Genomic DNA, 21,456 nt, shown 5'->3' with positions numbered 1-21,456 from the left:
AAGGTGTTGAGTGTTCAGAGCTGGGCAGACGGGATGCACACATAGTTTTAATGCCCCTTGGATTAGAGAAAGCTCTAATATCATCCCTTCATTGCTTTATTCATATCAAAGATCACTACGCGCCGACAAAATGAGTCATCTAAACCCAGGGTGAGTAACGTTAAATAAGCTAGACCAAGTTGCAGTGTTGACTGAAATGTACTATTAAATGCTTTAGCTGTCCTGTCGTAGACTGCCTTTTGCGTTACCACTCAATAGGCATAATAATTAAGAATTTTAAGCTTTATTTTTATGGCTTGACACTATATGACAAAATGTTCTTGTTACTGTGGAGATGGAACAACAGCAATAGATCAACCACTCCGCAAAGACAGGCAATATTGTTGAACATACCTCACATATCTAACTAAACTGTCTACTAAACATATGTCTAAAATGATAATTAAGACAATTCATTAGATTTAAGTCTAATTAGATGTATCCCATATGTCGAGGCTGTTTTGCACATACATCATGTTTTATTTCTGAGCAATTTTAGAGAGAGATATGTATTCAGTGGGGGGCCATGGGTTAAGTGTGCTATCCATCCACACTCAATTCCAACAGAAACCAGACACCGGTAATGGTATCTACCTGGCCTGAGGATTGGTGTACAGGTTGTGTTGTCTTCTTTACAAACGCTCAGGGAAATCAAATCTGTATCGGAAAAAGCCAGGCAGACAAACAGTCGAGCATTTCCAAGACTACACTTGACACAGATGTAGAGCGTTCACCTCGAGCTGAAATCCTTGGCACTGTTGGCCTTGAGGATCACTGAATCATTCCATCAGCCTGGTCAGGCCCGTCCTTACATTGCAACTCCACGATGCCTGGGATGAGTTATATGTATGTTTTAATGTGCCGGGTAGAAGGCTGGTTTCTACTGGGAGATTTTTTTATACATTGTTGATAAAGTCTTTGTCTATGTAGTCTTCTTTCAGCTTACAATAGCCTAACTGACAAACATCTGACTGGATACTTCAACAATGTGAGAATACGAAGACATCTTCAGAAAGTTGGGCTGGTAAGATAGCCAAGCGAGGAAAATAATGATGTTATGTATATTCATTGGGATTAACCTAGAGATTTGATCATTCTGAGAAGTTACAATATTTACAAACTAACATCATCTCATATATGAATCACTCTGGTATATAAGTTTAAAATAATTAGCATTCTCATAATGATCGCTTGTTAAAGGATGAAAGGAAAAGCACTTTTATGTTTTACAAGATCAGATGCTTCAGTCATTGAATGCAGGTGCATGTGCTTCAGATCACCCGGAGCGGACGGATTGTTCCTGATAAGGAGTACAGGCACAAGCTGATCCAGCGAGCGCATCAGAGACATGTGAGAGAGTGTCTGGCTCAGGCCATCTTTCACAAGGTGCTAGACATGGAGGTGAGAGCATTATGCAGTCCACAGGTGCTTTATCAGAAGCTCTATTAGCCCTAGACCGTTGTGTTGTGAATAAAATAAAATATCATATTCACATATGATGTATATTAATCTCGTTGTATAATACAAGTTAAAAGGTACATAAGACAAAAACTGGGACACACTGTTCTAGACCTTTGTAAAATAACATAATAATTGTACAAATATGGATACAAATTATGTAAATAGATCCTGTACTAAAGCAAAAAGAAGTATTTTCTACATGATACTTCATTTTTCCACTGTTTATCCAGCGCCTTCATCAGACCGAGATCAAGAGAAAACTTGAGGAATTTGCACGGAGGGAACGAATCCACAAACTGAAGGCATGTCATTTTTTACAAAACTCCTTTCAGACTCAAAGTGGCCTCGGTGACGTTGTAATAAAGTACATTTTGTGATTCAACTTTTTGCACTTTATGTTAGGCTGAGCGCTCCAGGAGATATGAAGATGAACCAATGCTAATGCTGTCACCTCGGCCACCAACGGGGCCAAAGATCTCACACGCACAGCATTCTGGGCCAGAGGGAGAGCATTCTGAGTCAACAGAATCTGTGAGTGGCCCAAATTAGTTTCAGTTTACATACCATACAATTAACAGTTACCACCCACAGTATAGTGCACTTTAATTCTATATTACAAATGACTTTTCTCCTAGTGATGTGCTGTTAATTTAAATGCTGCCACTTCAAAAAGATATTATGAATTTTATATCTGCTTTATGTTTATTCTAGATAGATAGATGAAATGAAGTGATGTGGTGGTTTCCATCACGGATGTTTGCCTTTTGACGTTTTAGGCGCCTGGAGAGTTACTGCTCCAGCAGTTTGATGACACATGAGCTTTATTGTTGCTCTGGTTTCTCTAGATACCTGTTTTCAAACCCACATGTTAAGATCTCAGTTATACTAGTTTAACTTCTACTTTTAAAAATATTAAAATTTAAGTAAAAACTACTTGAATTTTTAATTAAAAAGGCCATATTATGTCATTTTACAATGTCTTGATTTTGTTTTTGGGGTCAATAGAATAGTTTTTCATGAAAACTTTCACATATTTCGCATTATTGCAGTACCTCTTTCCCCAGTCTGTCAGTAACACTCTGTTCAGTTCCTGTCTCTATGAAGCCCCTCCTTATGAAAAGCGTAGTGTGCTCTGATTGGTCAACCACTTCGAGCGTGTTTCGGAAATGTCCCTTGCCATAACACGTTTCAACACACGCAACTCAACCAGGCCCCGCTCCTTTTTTTCGGTAATATCTTGGGTGGGAATTATTTAAATGAGGAATATTGTGACATGTATGTTCCCAGAAGAAAACTTAACACTACAATCAAGGCGGTTCAGGAAGTTCAGAAACAGTGCTTACTGATATAAAGAATATCTCCCTTTGGCATGGACTTTGTGCTTTGTAACTTTGCAGACCCTTTTCATGCCTAAATAGCAACATCACACACTAAAGAAAGCTGAAAATGTAAAAAAAAGCATAACGGGTCCTCTTTGATGCAATTTTGTGAAGGGAGTTTTATATATATAATGCATAACAAGAGTTACATTAGTAACTCTTTCTACTTTTTACTCTTTTCTATTATTTAGCATATTTAAAATGTGGTAAGTGAGTTGTCTTACTCCTGTAGCCGAGTTCCTCAAGGCCTAACACGGCTCCAGGGAAGATGCAGAGGCCTGTTCGACTCAAGCCCCTGAACAGTAACAGTGCCACAGCCTCTCTGAAGAGAACCTCCCCTCGACACAGACCCCCGGACCGGGACTCCTCTAATGACACCGATCAGCCCCTCAGTTATACGGTGAGACCATCCTGAGGTCCTAATACTTACATGCTTGCTTATAAAACCCCTCATTCCCCCGGTTTCACAGACAAGGCTTAAGCTAGTCCTAGACTAAAATGCATGTGTGTGCTGTTTTAACTCAAAGCAACTTGCACTGACATATCTTAAAATATGTCAGTGCCATTGTTTCGACTCAAGATGCACACCAATAATGTTTTTTTCTAAGTCATGTTTATAAAAGCTACTTAAATGCCTAATTGAACTAATCCTGATTCCTGGCTTAGTCTAAGCCCTGTCTGTGAAATCGAGCCACTACGTGTCACTTACAAATACAGCGTAAATCACGCTCAGACAACAATATTACTCATTTGCATACAGCTCAGCTGAAGTATCGAAGACCAACATTTTGTGTTCCTGTAGGAAAGAAAAATCACAAATTATATGTCTTTTTTATCTCGATTGTTACTTCTAGAGAGAAATAAGAATAAATGGTGAGCAAAGTTTCTCAGTTTTCGCCTAGCGTTTCAGAAAAGATCTCAACAGTGTCTGAAATTGTTCTCAGATTTGCAGAGATACCAAAGTCTGTGAAATCAAAAGTCAGAGATATAAATATTTCTCATAAAATTATCGAAGCTATGATATTAACATTCATTTTAAAACATTAAATTAATACTTTAATTCAGCAAGGACACATTCAAGTGACAGGAAATACATTTATAATAATATAGTTATAATGTATAATTTATTTATTTTTAAATCCACACAACTTTATTTTTGACTAAATAAATGCAGCCTTGTTGAGGATAAGAGACTTCTTAAAAAACATACTAAAGGCTATGAAATCAAAAGTCACATATTAATATTAAATATAAAAAATTCTCATAAAAGCTATGATATTCACATTCATTTTATAATATATATTTTTTTAATTAATTTAACAATTTGTTTGTTTATTTCTTATATAACTTTGTTTCTTCTAAAAACCTCTATAAGAGTTCCTATAGGTCTCCAGGGCTATAAACAAGCAACCTCAGAGCAATAACGTTTTCATCTCTCTGGGTTGTTTTATAGCTGGACAGAGACGCCATGAGACATTTGACCATGACAGACGGCCCTAGCACTATCTCGCCCTACCGTCTTCCTGTCATTAACAACTATGTGACCCCTGTGCCACCCCTCACGAAGAAAAAAGATAGAGGGCCGAGAGCAAACGGGACACTCAGGGGTCGAAAGTTAAGACCCACTACAGCACCAACAGCTGCTACAGAGGTCAGTATGTTGAAGCTAGTTACTGAGTATCCAGGGACATGAAGGTTGACATAGCTATTAAAATAAATCTTCGCTCACATATATTCTGCTATTAATCTGTCTGCAGCCGTCTTCTCTCCAGAGGACATCAGCCCAGAGTAAAGTGTCAGTAAGCATGGTGTACTTTGGGAAGAGTGTTCACCTGTCCCATGATTTGATGGACCTCAGAGATGAGGTCAAGGTCTTCCAGCAGCACTGTGGAGGAGAGAACCTCTGTGTCTACAAAGGGAAGCTGACAGAGGGAGGTAGGTCCCTGTACACATGTGCTTTGTAATTCATATCTTAAGGACACCATGCATTGAGTTTCACCACTGATCTAGGGGCTTTTGATAATGAGTGGTTCTTACCTGGAAGTGTTGCATATATTAGAATATATTATGCATATATTATGTGATATATCTCCCCTTTGATTTTAAAACCCACTCATCAAATCTAATCAAAATGAACTTTTTTGCCTACCCTTACTTGTAGAAGTGTTCCAATTTGTGTCAAGACGTCACCAAGGATTTCCCTTCAGTCTTACATTCTTCCTGAATGGCCTGCAAGTGGATAGGCTCAGCTCCTGCTGTGAGTTCAAACACAGGAAAGGCACTCGACTCGGGGGCAGACATGGACACTTTGGATTTTGCGGTGTGGAGGGAGCCTCTCCTTGCTACAAGTAATGATAAAACATTTCTATAGTGTTTAATGTTAAAATGAAGAAGATACTTTCAAAATGAGAACTGTATTTGTTTTACAATTTTATACAGTTTTGAAGAGGAAGAAAAATAGCTACAAGTATTACATTTTTAAATAAAGTTTAAACCCTCTTAGATCATTGTATTGTATGGATAATAATAATTTTGGATCAAGTTTAGTGATAGAAAAAACATTTATATCACACACACATATGCACTACCATTCAAAAGTTTGGGGTCAGTACGATTTAAAAAAAAGAAAGAAATTAATACTTTTATTCTGCAAGGACGTGACAATAAAGACATTTATTCTAATTCAATTCTAATTTACAACTTATTAAACATGTACCCACAAAAATATTAAGCAGTTTTCAACATTTATAATCGGCATATCAGAAGGATTTCTGAAAGATCATGTGACACTGAAGACTGGAGTAATAGCTACTGATAATTAAGATTTGTAATCACAGGAATAAATTACATTTTAATATATATATATATTTATTTATTAAAATAGAAAACAGTTATTTTACACCTGTAATATTTCACAATAGAAATGTTTTATAATATTTTTGACTAAGCTGCAGCCTTGAGGATAAGAGTCGTCTTTCAAAAATATTTTTAAAAAACGTACTGAGCACAAACTTTTGAACTGTAGCATTATATAACACACTCCCTATTATATCATGACCCTATTTATATTCGGTCCATTATGATGCATTATGGTTTTGTCTGATGTAATTCTTTAGGTGTATTATTGCCATGGGCTTGGATAAAAAACCCACCCCTCCTCAAAAAAGAGTGAAAGAGGAGCTGCCCACCTCCAAATCCCCTGATGCTAAGGAGGCCACAGATGTAGAAGAAGACATAGACACACATTCTAACGCAGTGCCTGACACACCTCAGGAAATGGAGACAGAGCTTAATGGAGAAACAACAGGGAAGAAAAAGACCAAAGATGGTACAAACTCCAAAAAACACAATCAACAACAAATACATTTGTGAAACAACTTGTAGTGATGTAGGCTTTCTGTCTTCAAGACTCAGCTAATTTCTGCAATTCTCCAGCTGTGATCATCTTTGGCCACTCAAACTATCCTCCTTGCCATGCATTAAGGCAATATAGATAGACACACAATATAGACATGCATTAAAGGGTTAGTTCAACCCAAAATGAAAAGAATGTAATTTATTATTCACCCACATGCCGTTTCACACCCATAAGAACTCAAATGAAGATATTTTTGTTGAAATCCGATGGCTCAGTGAGGCCTGCATAGCCAGCAATGACATTTCCTCTCTCAATATCCATGAATGTACTAAAAACATTTTAAAATCAATTCATGTGAGTACAGTGGATCAATATTAATATTATAAAGCGACGAGAATATTTTTGGTGCGCCAAAAAAACGAAATAACGACTTATATAGTGATGGCCGATTTCAAAACACTGCTTCATGAAGCTTCGGCGTGTTATGAATCAGCGTATCGAATCATGATCTCAGCTCCTGCATACTTTGACTCGCTCCTACGAGTCTATACCCCCACCAGAAGCCTTTGCTCAGCTAAGGAGCAACAGCTTGTGGTACCATCACTGAGAGGCAGAAAATCCCTCTCCAGAACATTTACATTCACCGTTCCCTGCTGGTGGAACGATCTTCCCACCTCTATCCGAATTGCAGGATCACTGACAACATTCAAAAGACAGCTGAAAACTCACCTCTTCCGTGAGCACTTAACTTCATCTTGAAAAGAAAAACAAAATCCTTTTCCTTCTATTTTCCTCTACTCCTTCCCTGCCCTAGCGTGTGTTCCTCTGGGTAATGTCCAAAACTTAGTACTTCAGGCACTTTTTATGTTTCGTTGCCTCTTCATGACGGATCGCTTCTTGTACTCCTCAGTTGTAAGTCTCTTTGGATAAAAGCTTCTGCTAAATGCATAAATGTAAATGTATAACGCTCCGAAGCTTCATGAAGCAGTGTTTTGAAATCGGCCATCCCTATATAAGTCGTTATTTAGTTTTTTTGGCACACCAAAAACATTCTCATTGGTTTATAATATAAAGGCATGACGGTGAGTAATAAATTACATTATTTTCATTTTTGGGTGAACTAACCCTTTAAGGCAATATAGACCATGCAGATTCGTAACATCACCACAGTTGTTTGGATTGCCCTGATGGTGGAAATGGGAATTTCCAATGCTTTAGCATTTTTCTTACAGCCACTTTCCCTTTATAAGTTCAACAATATTTTGCTGCACATTAGAATATTGCATCTTTAAATGAATTGTTTAGACCGTATTTATTCTATGCTCTCCTATAGACTATGAGGAAGACTTTGAGGCAGATGATGAAGGGCCTGTTGAAGATGGTGATGAAGTAGAGGAAAAGACGACATCTGGTGCCAATGCTGGAGAAAAAGAGACTAGGGATGAAAATGACATAAATGAAGTGAAAAGCGATTCTGAAAGCGATGACGCCAGTATGTCTAGTTAGTATTACTTTGTGCTCAATTTTTTCAACAATATTTGCCAACATCTATTACGGATTGTTTGTTTTCTGAAACCCTAATAGATTATTTGTCTTCTTCCTTCAGAGGTCAAAAGGTCATCATCTGTCTCATCTGGACGAACGTCCAGCTTGTCCAGCAGTGACAACGACAACAGTGAAAGAGAAATTGTGGAGGACACCAAAGAAGTCACCACTGCTAAGGTTCCAGAGGAGAGCTTACATGCAGGAGAAGACCTCAACACAGCTGAGACCAAACCGGAGGAGACAGAGGTCACAGAGTCCAGCGACATTACACTACCTCAAGCTGCAGCGGAAGACTCTGGGACACAGGATAGTCCTGGGGATGGCATGAAGAAGAGCGACCTGGAAATGTCAGAAGACACAGACAAGAAAGAGGGAACTGAAGGTGAGCAATCTGGGGAGGATGCCAAACCTGAAGATAAGCCACAAGAGAATGAGCCGGAGAGAGGTGAGTGTCTGCATGGAAACTAGTGCTGTGTGCCTGTCATCATCAGACATTTTGTGTTTGTGCATGTTGGCTTTTTCAACATCAGAACTGAAGGGCCTGTTTTTTATCCACAAATAAACTGTTTGATTGCTGCAAGATGCAAGAACATAGTGTTTAGAGTGTTTAGTTACTTCACACGTACTTTTTAATTAAAGCTGAAGTGTAATTTGTTGGATGATAAAATATTTTCCCCTATCGCAACTTAATAAGCTGAGTTACACATTAGCACAGAAATGTCACACTTGAGCTTTAACTAATTAGCAACTTTTGAAAACATGTTGCCTGAAATAGTTTACTTGTCTTTACCTGAGGAGAGGATAGTTGATGATGGCATGGTTCGTTGCCAGTACATGACCCCACTACTTGAGTTCTGATTGTGTTAAAAGCACACTTTTGTGTAAATGTCAAGGCCCCTGAGAGTTTGCTTAACTCTAGGTGGTCTTGCAAACATTTTGTGTTTGCTATGCGGCATCAAATGTGTTTTTGATTGCATGTTATTTGTGTTGCCGTAAGCATACTGCTCAGTATAAACCTCTGTCTTGACTTTCACAATCCATCAAGAAGGTTTAGACTTATTTTTGAGAAATTTCTTGAATTCAAAATACACTGCAAAACAACCACATCTATAAACAGCAGTATGCATTACGTGTTGGCTCTTGAGGATTTGCCAGTTTAATGTCTGGAAAAACAGAGCAGTGTTTTCTATTTGTGATTTTTTTTGGTCAAGTTTCTGATTTCAACATGTTTGAACCATTTAAAATGTGCGTATAACCATTTTTGATGTGTTTTCTATTATACATGATTAAATACACTGTTTGGCTTAATTGGTACACTTATAAAATCCATTTGTATTCCCATCAGAGATGGTTATGGATCCTGTTTCGGACACCTGTCTTGTGTGAAAGCATTTATGTGATTGTTCCCTGCATGCCGTGTTCCCAATCAAAGTGTTTGCTGTGCTTTTGGTAATAAATCTTTGAGCAATTGTTTCATTTACACAATTATTTTTGTGTTCCATTGCTTCTGTGTTTTATTTCTTTATTAAATTCATCCCGCCGAGTATGTGACTGTTATTCATTTGCCATTGATTATGTGACTGTTATTTATTTAGTTAATACACAAGTTAACATTAACATATTGCCATGGATGTCATATGTCTGTCATTCCCCGTGACTATAAACAGCCAAGTCAATGCAAGACAAGTTGGCTGAGGCCATTTTGAAGGAATCTCAATGTAGTTCAGAGCCAGAGTTTAGTGATACAAGCACAGAGGAAGATGAAGGGGCCTCAGTGAAGACCCAACAGGACGGCCAAGGTACGTTTCGCCTTCTTTAATTGGGCAGTCTACAGATCATATATAGCTCAATGACAAATCATTTAATGTCTTTCATTTATTCATTTCCAAAATATCAGAGATACATATTTCATACAACAAAAAACAGTGACAGTTTTGTAAATATGTATAAATCTGAAATGGTTTAATTGTAAATGCTCACTTTTACAGGAGCTGAAACGGAGAGTGCGGTGGGTTTCACTTCACCACAACCATCAAACACCCAGGATGAAATTTCAGAGAAAAGTGAACCCAACACACGGGAGGAAACAGCACAGGAGCCTCATGTCCACACAGAAGAAGAAACAGGACAGACTCTGGAGGCAGCATCAAGTTTAGACATAGAGGAAAAGCAGAAGGATGAACAAAGTGAGAGGACAAATAAAGTTGAACAACCAAATAAAAGAGAGGAAGTAAAAGTAAAAACCGAGACTGAGGACATGCAGGAGAAAGATAAGGATGGGGACGATACAAATGCAGAGGTTCATACAGAGTCTAAAGAAGAAGAGAAAGACTCATTAGTACAGGAACCAGAAACACATACTGGAAATACAGACACCGAGGTTCCAGAGATGGTTTCGGTACCTCATACAGAGAATGATACAGAAACAGGTGCAGGTGACACTCAGAGGCAGCGAGACGCTGATGACGCAGATCAGAACATAGAGAGGAGGAGCGACAGACAGCCAGACAGAGATGAAAGAGAAGATTTAGCAGATGAGGCTGGGGATGATAGGTCAACTGGGGAAATGGTACAGAAGACAGATGGCAAGGTGGATGGTGGGAGCTCTGTTGGTAAGGAGGAAGATGGTGAAAAATCTAGTGAAGAGAAAGAGCTAGAGGTTGAGGATACAAGTGAAAATGTGGGAATAGAGGAGGCAGAGAAACCTGGGAATGAAGAGATCCAAGTTGGTGAGAAAGAAAACGAGGTAGAGGGTGATCAAGATTCAAAGGCAGAAGATAAACAAAATAAGGACAGTACAGAAAAAGACAAGGATGGTGAAAATGATGAACATAAAGAAAGTGAAGACGGAGAACTGTCTCGTGAGGTTAGACTAAATGAGTCACAGGAAAATCAAAATGTGAGGGCAGAGGGTAATGAAAAAGAGGATGATGGCGTGAATGATGAACAAAAAGAAACAGAAGATGGAGAACAGGTTAAAAATATACTTAGTGGTGGAGCCGAGGAAGGGCCAGAGAAACCAACCAGTGAAGTTGAGATTGGAGGAGAAATCAAGAAAGGGACAGATAAAAAGATGCAAGATATGTCTGAAGAGGAAAAAGAAGAGGATGGGAAGATGGAAGAGATGGCAGAGGGAACCGATGGAAATTTTGTAGAGAATGAGTTGGAAACAGGAGAAAAGTTGATAGAAGAGCCAGAGAAGGAGATGGCAGATATTAACGAGATTAATGAAAATACATTAGAGTCAGGAGATGGAAAAGAGGCCGTTTCTGGTGAGGATACAGCCCAAAAATTAGAAGACAACTTTGAGGACCAAAATGAGGAATCAGTTCCACAGGAAGAACAAAATGAAATGGGTTCCAGTGGGGTGCCCAAGGAAGACACAGAGGCCAGTACCAAGGAAGAACTGGGTGAACCTACTGGGATGAATAATGACCTGCTGGATAATAACATAGATGCTGAAAATGGAGAGAGACAAGATGTCGGCCTTGAGGAGGCTGAGAAGGTAGAAGAATATCTCCAAGAGGAAACGCAAGACAAGTCAGAAGGTGAGACAACTGGTGATAGTGCTCAAGAAGTTATAGATGACAATGAAAAGCCAGAGACTGATAAAGATGTGAAAGAAGAAGAAAATAGTAATGACAAAGAGCAAGAGATAGAAAACAAGTTGAATGCTCAAGTTGTTCCCTCAGAAAGAGAGTCTCAGTTGGGCGGTGAACATGAGGACCAGGGCAGGGACAACCAAAAAGTGAACAAAGAGGACGACAAAGAATCAGAAACCTCTGCAACAACATTCATAGAAAACATAACTCCTCAGACAACACAGCCGATGGTCAGCAAGGATACAGAAAGTGAGACTGTCTCAACAGAAGCTAAAGTCACAGCAGAGGAACCAGAACTTAAAGGTACTGACAATGAACTGAGAAGTAGAGATCCTCCTGAAGGGATGGACTGTGATCCAGCGCAACCTTTGGAGAAGAAAGGGAGTCTTGTCAATGTAGAGGGTGGCTCATCAGTTTCCTATTCTGTGGAATCACAGCCTGTGAAGAAAGTCAAAAAAGGGGACCAAGATCCAGTTCTGAGCATTGATTCAGATGATCTGGAAGTTCATCCAGCAGCTTTAACTAAAGTAGTTGGGGTGGATCTAGTGAGTAACTGGATTAACATACACCAAGAATCAAAGTATTTTGAGACGTTTATCGAACCCCTCGATGAAGAAGAAACCGAGGAGAGACTAAACGGTGAAGTGTTAGATGCTACAGACTCACCACCAAGTACTGATATTGAGGGCCTTGATGAAACACTCAAGAGTAGAGATGAAACTGCAACTCCCATAAGGAACAACCTCAATGAGAGCAAAGAGTCTTTAGTCGAAAACTTGAAAACAGAGACTAAAGTTGAGGCCATAGAAGCAGATGCTTACAGTAATCACTCTAAAGACAGCATACATACCTTAACCAAAGATGAAACAGTCCAGGAGGCTGGAGATGCTCAAGGTTCTTTGGTCACTTCCTGGTCAAGACTGAGTAATAATGAAGACACCAATCAAAAAGACACTCCTAGACAGGAAACTTTGACATCAGATGACGTCATAAACTTGGGGACAACAGCAACATCTGAAGACATTAAAGTCCCATCTGAAACTGAACAACAAAATGTACCTAGAAACGTCGACCTGGATGCAAAAGAGTCCGAACAAAGTAATCAACAAAATATGACTGATGAAACCAAACATTTAGCCCAACCAGAGGAAGCAATTAACCAAGAGACTTTGGAGGACAATGACGTCATAAACATTGGGACAACAGCAACATCTGAAGACATTCAAGACAGAGTCCCATCTGAAACTGAACAACAGAATGTACCTAGAAACATCGACCTGGACGCAAATGAGTCCGAACAAAGTAATCAACAAAATAAGACTGATGAAACCAAACATTTAGCCCAAACAGAGGAAGCATGTAACCAAGAGAGTTTGGAGGACAATTTGAAACCTGAGCATGTACCTCAGTCAGAGTATATCGAGCCACAGAGTCCGACAATCACACTAATTACAGACCTCACAATTGTCAACAAGTCGGAAAATGGGAGCCAAGATGACACGGCGAGTGTAGACTTCCATTCCAGACAGTCAGATGGAAGCAGGAACGTGAATGGAAACAGAACAAAAATAACTGATGGCCATTTCAAACAGACTCTAAGCACAGAGACCTTAAGCACTTTCTCATTGGATGACTCGAGGTTTTTTGGGCCCGCAGGATATCCGAGATTAACGACTGCTCACACGGAGAACAGTTATTAGTACAATAGTAAATCTTTCACCTAACCCAGGGTTGTCCGATCCTACTCTTGAAGGGCCACTGTCCTGCAGAGTTTAGATCTAACCCCAATTAAACACATTTGAACCAGTTAATCAAGGTCTTCAGGATTACTAGAAACTTCCAGACAGGTGTATAGGGGCACATTTGAGCAAAACTCTGCATGACATTTGCCCTCCAGGAGAAGGATTGGGCTGCATCAACCCATATTGTTATGGCACTTCCTTTTCCTTATCAGAGACCCATGGCGAGTCTTGTGTTCTTTGTAGGGAAGCTATCAACATCCCACTGAAAATAGACACCGTAGGACGCACGCAGCAAAAAGAAATTAATTATTCATGATGTGGAGCCCTCCAGTTGGTTAGGCTGCACTAGCAGTATACCAACACACTTCAGACATGCATACCTTAACTAAGAGAATTTAAGTAAAACCCCAATTTCCTCTGTGTTCCTAATTAATATCCAGAACACTTAAATTTACGGTTGCACAGTGTGATGTGAATGACATGAACACCTTGAGGATTTCTGCCACTAGTTTAATGGTGTTCTCATGATTTTACACTGGATTAATAGTTCACATACATTGCTACGATACCTTCTTTCTAGTTCCCCCCTCTTATATGAATTATTGCTCGTAATCATGCAGACTATGAGAGTTGGAATCAAAACTTGAGATGTTTCAACCCCAGAAGCAAGGCCAAATTGCTCTAATAGTGCCTGTGTTGTTAGGTGACATCATTCATTATCTGTTTAGATAACCTGTCAAGCTCCTGTTACACACATTTGCTCATTTGTCAAAAAAAAAAGGTTATTGTTTGCTTTTGGAATTAGAATAAAATATTGAAATACACTCATTTGTCTTTACATTAAAACACCAAACACAATATAAAAAACCCCTTGTACAAAAGTTTTTGACTTTAAAATCAAAACTTTGAGATAATAGTATGTATACTGAATGTAACACCACATTATGCATTATTATTATTATACAAAAGAAATACAAAAATCATCCAAATTAAACATTGTGTCTCCACATATCATATGGATGTTCTTATGGTGCGGTCATGTCGGAATTTCCGTAATTACAAGTTGACAATTCTGAGCTTAAATGACTCCATGTGAGGTTTTGATGTTGATTAACATTTGTTGTGACATTTTGGTCGATTACGGTCATTTAGACATGAAAGTATTAGTTTGCGTGTGATGTTCTTCAGAGAGTTGCTGCTTCTAGTTGCTGTCCTCAAAACTTCCATTGCTGCTGCATGAATGGAAACGCATGGTGCTCATGGGATCTGACACATATCCTGCGGGGAATAGCATGGAACACAGTGACTGACACGCACTCAAATGCAACCGCCCACTTGTTGCACCATAAGCTGAAAAACAGGCACAACATGATGCTCTCATCTTTGCAACTGTGAACATGTCATTTTAACCTCAGAATGAATTTGCATGGATTATATCAACATGATTGTTGCCATATTCCATGTCATTTAAAATGCAAAAACAAAGTTGCCCCACATTAAGCTATTACATAAGCAGATGAATCACATATTTGATAACTTCCAGTTGGATACGAACCGTTTCTGTCGATAGGTGGGAACTGCATGTTCCTCCTCAGCTCATCCAGAGACAAACCCTGTGAAGACCTCCGACCAGAGCTGTCAAAAAAAAGAGAGGCTTGATTCAACAACGCGATTAGTATTAGTTTACACTAAAGACCACAGAACAATCACGATTCTTCTGTGATATGAAATTTTAATGATGCTAAATAGGATACACTTCTGTTTCTTTGCTGTTGTTGTCATATCAGCTCAATGAGGCCTTGCAGGGTTTGTCCTGCTCAGATGATCCTCTATTGAATCTGTTTTCTCTTGAGTCATTCACAGTGTCACTTTAGCCTGATTTATTGCTCGTACCACCAAACTGCTTACACTGCTAGATCTAGTTACATAAAACATCATATTGCAAAGATTATGGCTAATTTAGGCCCCAAAGTCGGAGTCCTTTGTTATTTTCCTTGTTGACGGGTTTGTTGACAGTTGCCAGGTTCCCCCACAACACACACATTCATCACCACCCATAAAGAATTAAGAGGTGACCACCAGCAAAGGTTCTCCGTGTGAATGCCATGCAAGTTTCATTGCAGTCGCTTTCTTTTGTTTTCATGCCTCGGTTTCCAAGCAACAGCACTTCTGACTGTACAGAAGTGTTGTGGTTGGACTGCATAGCACTGGCCAAACAAAAGAGCAAAGTGACCTGACTCCTCCATTAATGCATGGGTATGATGTAATGGCCACTATTTAAATTCATATTTGTTTTTTCAGTAATGTTTCTATGTGGCAATAGGTTGTTGGGCGGGCTCTTCTTTTGCAATACCATGGTCTCATTCTTGAATAGTGTGTACGTTTGTGGTAGATTTAGGGTGCCTGTGTGTTTGTATGTGTACTTTTGGGTCCAAAATGCATAGGCACGGGCGTTGAGGGCGTATTCCAACTCAAAGCGCGAGCGGAGGGCAGCCACGTGACTTCGTCCAGGACTGCCACGTGCTACCAGGCTGTCCATGGAGGATGAGGGTGAGAGAGAACCACTGCTGTTACTGGAGGCTGGAGACATAAGCTGGAGACACATAGAAACACATACGAATATGAACTGGACAAATAGAATAGTATTGTATAGAGGATATTTACGCAAGTTGTGTGCATGCAACCTACCTCCACGTTACAGAGGCATTCCTCTAGTTTGGCAACCACCTCGGAAAACTCAGGTCTTTCCTGTCACAGAGGGGATTTTCATATTTGTTTAAAACGACAGAAACGTACCTCTGGCTATCCAATCAGCTGCTCTGCTGAAGAGCATATATAAACTACTCTTGAAAAGTTTGAAGTTAGTATGTTTTTCCCCCCTAAATTAGAATTTAAAACCGATTCATTAAATTGATCAAAAGTGGCATTAAGAGTGAGGACTAAATGCTGTTCTTTTGAACTTTCTATTTATCAATGAATAAGTAGAAAAAATGTATTACGGTTTCTGAAAAAATATTAAGCAGTACAACCGTTTTTAACCGTGATGATGATAATAAAAAAAATTCTTGAGCACCAAATCAGCATATTAGAATGATTTCTGAAGGATCATGTGACACTGAAGACTGGAGAAATGATGCTGAAAATTCTGCTTTGTCATCACGGGAACAAATTGCATTTAAAAAATGTATTTTACTGTGTGGAATGTTGGACATTTCATGCACTCAACTGTCGCAGCTTTAACTACATCGTGGAGGGGCTATCTGTGACGTTGAATGACAAAATAACCTTATAAAATTCATACATAGCACATTGTATAGTGCGTCATATGGGGCAGTTTGAGTTCTTGGTTCATTCTAGTCTGTTTAGTTGGTTCTGATTCGCCTGTGTTCCAATATTCCTGCGCGCCTGGGCTGCAAACGTTTTTTGAACGGAAACGGTGCTGCGTTGCAACTATATGGCAACTGAGAAGGCCATTCTTTGTGTGTTTTTTTAAAAAGAATTTTCGGAGCCTGATGAAATCAATATAAATACGCGTTTAATACTGCAAAATACGCTCGATGCAATCACTGCCCTTGCCGTCCAGGATAAAGAGAACATCCCCATCCCATTTAATTCACTTTTTTTTATCTCCTGGTTATTTAAATAATTTTATTTCTAGTTCTTACTTTTTTAATACCTTGTATTTTCTTTCTCATTTTTATGTAAAGCACTTAATTACCATTGTGTATTAAATTTGGTATATAAATAAACTTGCCTTGCAATGAAGCTAAAAATATAAACAACTACAGCATCATGTTGATATGCTATATTTTTACTATAAAACTCTTATGACAAACATGTCTTCTAATATTGTTGTGGACTATCCTTACTGAAACCAACTGTGACAATTTACACACACTACCACTAAAAAGTTTGGAAATTTTACTTACTATTTTGACTGTTTTTGAAAGAAGTCTCTTCTGCTCACCAAGGCTGCATTTATGTTATATATAAAAATAAAAAAAGCTGTAATATTGTGAAATATTATTAAAATGTAAAATAACTGTTTTCTCTTTGAATATATTTTAAAATGTAATATATTCCTGTGATGCAAAGCTGAATTTTGAGCATCATTACTCCCGTCTTTAGAGTCACATGATCCTTCAGAAATCATTCTAATAAGATGATTTGCTGCTCAAGAAACATTTATGATTATTATCAATGTTGAAAGCCGTTGTATACATTTTTTTTGGATTCTATGATGAATAGAAAGTTCAAAAAAACAGTATTTATCTGAAATAGAAAGCTTTTGTAACATTGTACTACCGTTCAAAAGTTTTGGGTCTGAAAGAATATCTCTTTTTTTTGGGGGGGGAAGAACCTTATTCAATAAATAAATGTTTCAGCAAGAATGCATTAACTCAATGAAGTGACAGTATAGACATTTTTAAAGTTGCAAAAGCTTTATATTTCAGATAAATGCTGTTTTTTGAACGCTCTATTCATCAAATAATCCTGAAAAAAAAATTTACACAACTGTTTTCAACATTGATAATAATAATTAATGTTTCTTGAGCAGCAAATCGGCATATTAGAATGATTTCTGAAGGGTCATGTGACTCTAAAGACTGGATTAATGATGCTGAAAATTCAGCTTTGAATCACAGAAATAAATTGCATTTTAAAATATATTCAAATAGAAAAAAAGTTATTTTAAAATATTTCACAATACTGTTTTTGCTGTATTTTGGATCAAATTAAAAGCACCCTTGGTGAGCAGAAGAGACTTCTTTCAAAAGCAGTCAAAATTGTAGTTTCCAAACTTTTGACTGGTAGTGTATGTACACACAAACAAACACAATATGTTGTACAGCTCTTTAATCAACACTAAATGAATGCACAGGACAAGCTGTAAACATTCTGGCTCTTTTATAGTGTTGCTCAGCAAAAGCTCTGTGCTCTACAGAGAATAGAGTCAAGCTGCACTTTGTACCAGGGCACATTCTTAACGAGCACGCTTGACATAGTTTCTGCCACGCACCTGAGGGACCAGCGCTGAGAACATTGCAAAGCCGCTGTACATGATAAAACACCTCGCTCAGCTTTGTTGTAGAGAGACGTGGTAAGCTACCAACCGGATGCTCATCAACAGGAATAGAAATACAACTCGTCCTGAGCTCTAGAGATTGGACATTCTGGCTGATTATAAACTCTGATTATGAATGGATTTAATAGGGCCATATAAGGCAACAGAAAATCATTTCTTACATTTTAAGAATTTAAATATTCCTAAATTAAATTAGATCCTTTTTTAATAAATGTTTTACATACTTGCAATAATTTGGTGCTTCTCACCTCTTTACCTAAGAAGCAACTAAATTGGATAAAATACCAATCACAGCTAATCAAAGTTCACAGTGAATGTGCTCTTGATAAACCTACTATATGTGACTTCTTTTCTGGGCATATTTATGCTAGATGTGGGTCCCTCACCTCTGGACAGACGTTCCAGCCCCTCATCAGCAGTGCTGAGATGGGTTTGGGGATTGAGTAACCAATCGGAGGACGGACATGATGATACGCCATATCTGCAGCGGCTGCAGCTGTAAAGAATTCAGAGATGGGGTTAGACCATTTGAATTCAAATGTTATCACAATTATATGAATATAATACTAATAACATTTTATTTAATCATTTTAATTAACTTTAAAGGGTTAGTTCACCCAAAAATGAAAATTCTGTCATTAATTACTCACCCTCATGTCGTTCGACACCCGTAAGACCTCCGTTCATATTCGGAACACAAATGAAGATATTTTTGTTGAAAGCTGATGGCTGAGAAAGGCTTCAGATAGGCCTCCATTGGCATTCAGTACATTTATAATCCCAAGACGCATAAAAGGCACTTAAAACGTCGTTACAAAGTCCATCTTACCACAGTGACTCTACAATAATTTTACGATGCGACAACAATAGTTTTTGTGCGCAAAAAAATAATCAAAATAACACCTTTATCCAACTTGTTCTTGTCTTCCGTGTGTGCCTCCACGACGCATGCGCGAGAATATGCCGCAGATCCGGCGTTCGGACACATGACCCAGAAGCGATTTGTTTACAAGCAGAGGAAGACGCGCGTATCTAAGCTGTTGGATTCTACATTGATCGTGCTTTAGGTCTCGGCGTAGTTCTCAAAATGGGGTTAGAGTGTGCATTTCATGGATTCCCGAACCCCGGCGCTACGTCATATTCTCGCGCATGCGTCGTGGAGGCATACATGGAAGACAAGAACAAGTTAGATAAAGGTGTTATTTTGATTTTTTTTTGCGCACAAACACTATTGTCGTCGCATTGTAAAATTATTGTAGAGCCACTGTGGTGAGATGGACTTTGTAACGACGTTTTAAGTGCCTTTTATGGATCTTGGGAGTATAAGTGTACTGAATGCCAATTGAGGCCTATCTGAAGCCTTTCTCAGCCATCAGCTTTCAACAAAAATATCTTCATTTGTGTTCCGAATATGAACGGAGGTCTTACGGGTGTCGAACGACATGAGGGTGAGTAATTAATGACAGAATTTTCATTTTTGGGTGAACTAACCCTTTAATAGTTTATAAGTCATCTTGCTTTTCAAACCATGACAATTCAGGTGAAAACTCGTTTGCAATCCCAAGTTAAAGAAAGTTAAACCTTATATATCAGCTTTGGCTAATGTTCTGGCAAGGTTCTAACAAAGTTATGAACAAATGCTCTACTTAATAGAATGTTTGTTCAAAGTTATCTGGTCTTTAATAATGTTCTTAAAATATTAGTACAAAGCTGTTATATTTATACATGGAGCATTGTTTTGGTTGTATGTTGTTCACCTAACATTTTTTTAATATTTTTGTTTCAGAATGTTCAGAAAATTATTTCCCATAAACTTTGAAGAATGATAAAACGGATTGTTTCCTTAAAGGGATACTTCATCCAAAAATGAAAATTCTGACACAAATGAAGATATTTTTGATGACATCTAAGAGCTTTCTGTCCCTTCATTGGCAGCTACGCAACTGACACTTTGACGTTTTAAAAAGTTCATAAAGAGATTGTAAAACGAATCCATATGAATTGAGCGGTTTTGTCCAAATTTGATGAACAGATTGAATTTAGGCTTTTATTCAGAAGGGTTTGGAACTACATTAGGGTGAGTACTCAACCCTTTACGCACACCTTGGCAATAGAATCGCCATTGGCTAGTAAAATGTTTTTGTTTAGTCGCCAGACTGATATAATTTATTATATATATATAAATTCCACCAAATGTATCAATATCTTTGTAAAATGGCACAGCTTTTTAAATATCTGAACGTACACGCTTAACACAAGCAGCAACCTCCCGCAGTTTCTCTTGAAGCCAATACGGAAGTGACATATACTGCAATTCATCGACTGGCCGCTAGGGACAGGCTCCAGAAGGGAGCAGAATCTAATTGAGCCCCATGTTAAAATACCCAACTTTACAGCAGATTAAAACACATTTACAGCCTGGTACAAATTTTGGTTTTGGTCTATACGGCTAATTTTGCCTTTCATGAAAACTGGGAGGGGGGTGAATTTTTTTATAACTCATTCGTTTACATTATATAAAGCATTAAAGTTTTGCATAGTTAAGGGCGTGGCCTCTTCGAGTGACAGGTGGATAGCCATTTATCTGCTGTCTGTTAGTCATTTAACTGAACTTTGGACTGGTGGTGGTGCTTAAGATATTGTTGGTGTTTCTGTAAAAAAAAAATAGATAATAGTAATCGTATTACATTATTAAAAGATAATAATAATACTAATTCTGCTACTAATAACAATATACAAGGCACTAAGGATTGATGAGCTGCTGGGTTCATGAATATTAATCACGTTGACAGCATTCGCTCAAACTGATTTGCAGAAATCAAAACAGGGACAGGAAAAGATGAGCGCCAGCCAATGAGATTGTCGTTTGCGCATTAGTTCCGCCCACTACCGGAAAAAAACGGCATATCTTCTGCTTGTGCCTAAAAGCTGAATAATTCCAAATGAACTCTGTTATTTTGACAGGAAAATACAACAAAGAATATTGTTAACATGTAGCGTGTGTCGATTTTGCGTGGTATGTAAGACTCTCGGGCGTGTGCGTGTGAGAAACGCGCTCAGCAAAGCGACGGAGTTCTTCACACTAGATTTTACTGTATGTCAGATGAGCTGATTTGAAATCGTATAGATCGCTTGACAAGAGCAAAACTCTCAAGCGCTCATTTAGAGTGTTCATCGAGTAAAAATATATTCATGCTAAACTTATTCTTAGCATCTAACACACACTGGCGAGTACAATCTGAGA

General features: G+C 38.4%; 3 protein-coding genes across 4 annotated transcripts in view; 2 read left to right on the top strand and 1 right to left on the bottom strand.

The window, feature by feature from the left end:
* Nucleotides 1–28: 28 nt before the first annotated feature.
* LOC307132412 (glutamate-rich protein 3-like) lies at nucleotides 29–8,250 on the top strand (the record flags this gene model as incomplete). The annotated part of the gene is made up of 12 exons (XM_079826705.1): nucleotides 29–150; nucleotides 970–1,063; nucleotides 1,315–1,440; nucleotides 1,731–1,802; nucleotides 1,903–2,031; nucleotides 3,112–3,279; nucleotides 4,333–4,530; nucleotides 4,637–4,814; nucleotides 5,041–5,227; nucleotides 5,996–6,207; nucleotides 7,571–7,738; nucleotides 7,844–8,250. Exons 1-12 carry the CDS (start codon nucleotides 131–133, stop codon nucleotides 8,248–8,250), a joined length of 1,959 nt encoding a protein of 652 aa, XP_079682831.1. The 5' UTR covers nucleotides 29–130.
* Nucleotides 8,251–9,646: 1,396 nt separating this feature from the next.
* Nucleotides 9,647–21,456, bottom strand: part of tnni3k (TNNI3 interacting kinase) — a 30,629-nt gene continuing 18,819 nt past the window's right edge. For both annotated transcript variants that reach the window (XM_079826660.1, XM_079826659.1), the window contains exons 21-25: nucleotides 18,599–18,708; nucleotides 15,815–15,874; nucleotides 15,550–15,719; nucleotides 14,682–14,761; nucleotides 9,647–14,404 (exon numbers count right to left, since the gene is read on the bottom strand). In XM_079826660.1, the coding sequence (XP_079682786.1) occupies nucleotides 14,328–14,404; nucleotides 14,682–14,761; nucleotides 15,550–15,719; nucleotides 15,815–15,874; nucleotides 18,599–18,708 (497 nt within the window). In that variant the 3' untranslated portion in view covers nucleotides 9,647–14,327. The remainder of the gene's footprint in view (nucleotides 14,405–14,681; nucleotides 14,762–15,549; nucleotides 15,720–15,814; nucleotides 15,875–18,598; nucleotides 18,709–21,456) is intronic.
* LOC307132394 (uncharacterized protein) lies at nucleotides 9,755–14,085 on the top strand (the record flags this gene model as incomplete). The annotated part of the gene is made up of 1 exon (XM_079826657.1): nucleotides 9,755–14,085. One exon carries the CDS (start codon nucleotides 9,755–9,757, stop codon nucleotides 13,082–13,084), a length of 3,330 nt encoding a protein of 1,109 aa, XP_079682783.1. The 3' UTR covers nucleotides 13,085–14,085.

This window comes from Gobio gobio, assembly GCF_949357685.1.
Source record: "Gobio gobio genome assembly, chromosome: 10".
Lineage (NCBI taxonomy): Eukaryota > Metazoa > Chordata > Actinopteri > Cypriniformes > Gobionidae > Gobio > Gobio gobio.
Note: the sequence above shows the minus strand (reverse complement) of the source record. Positions and strands in the feature narration are given on the sequence as shown.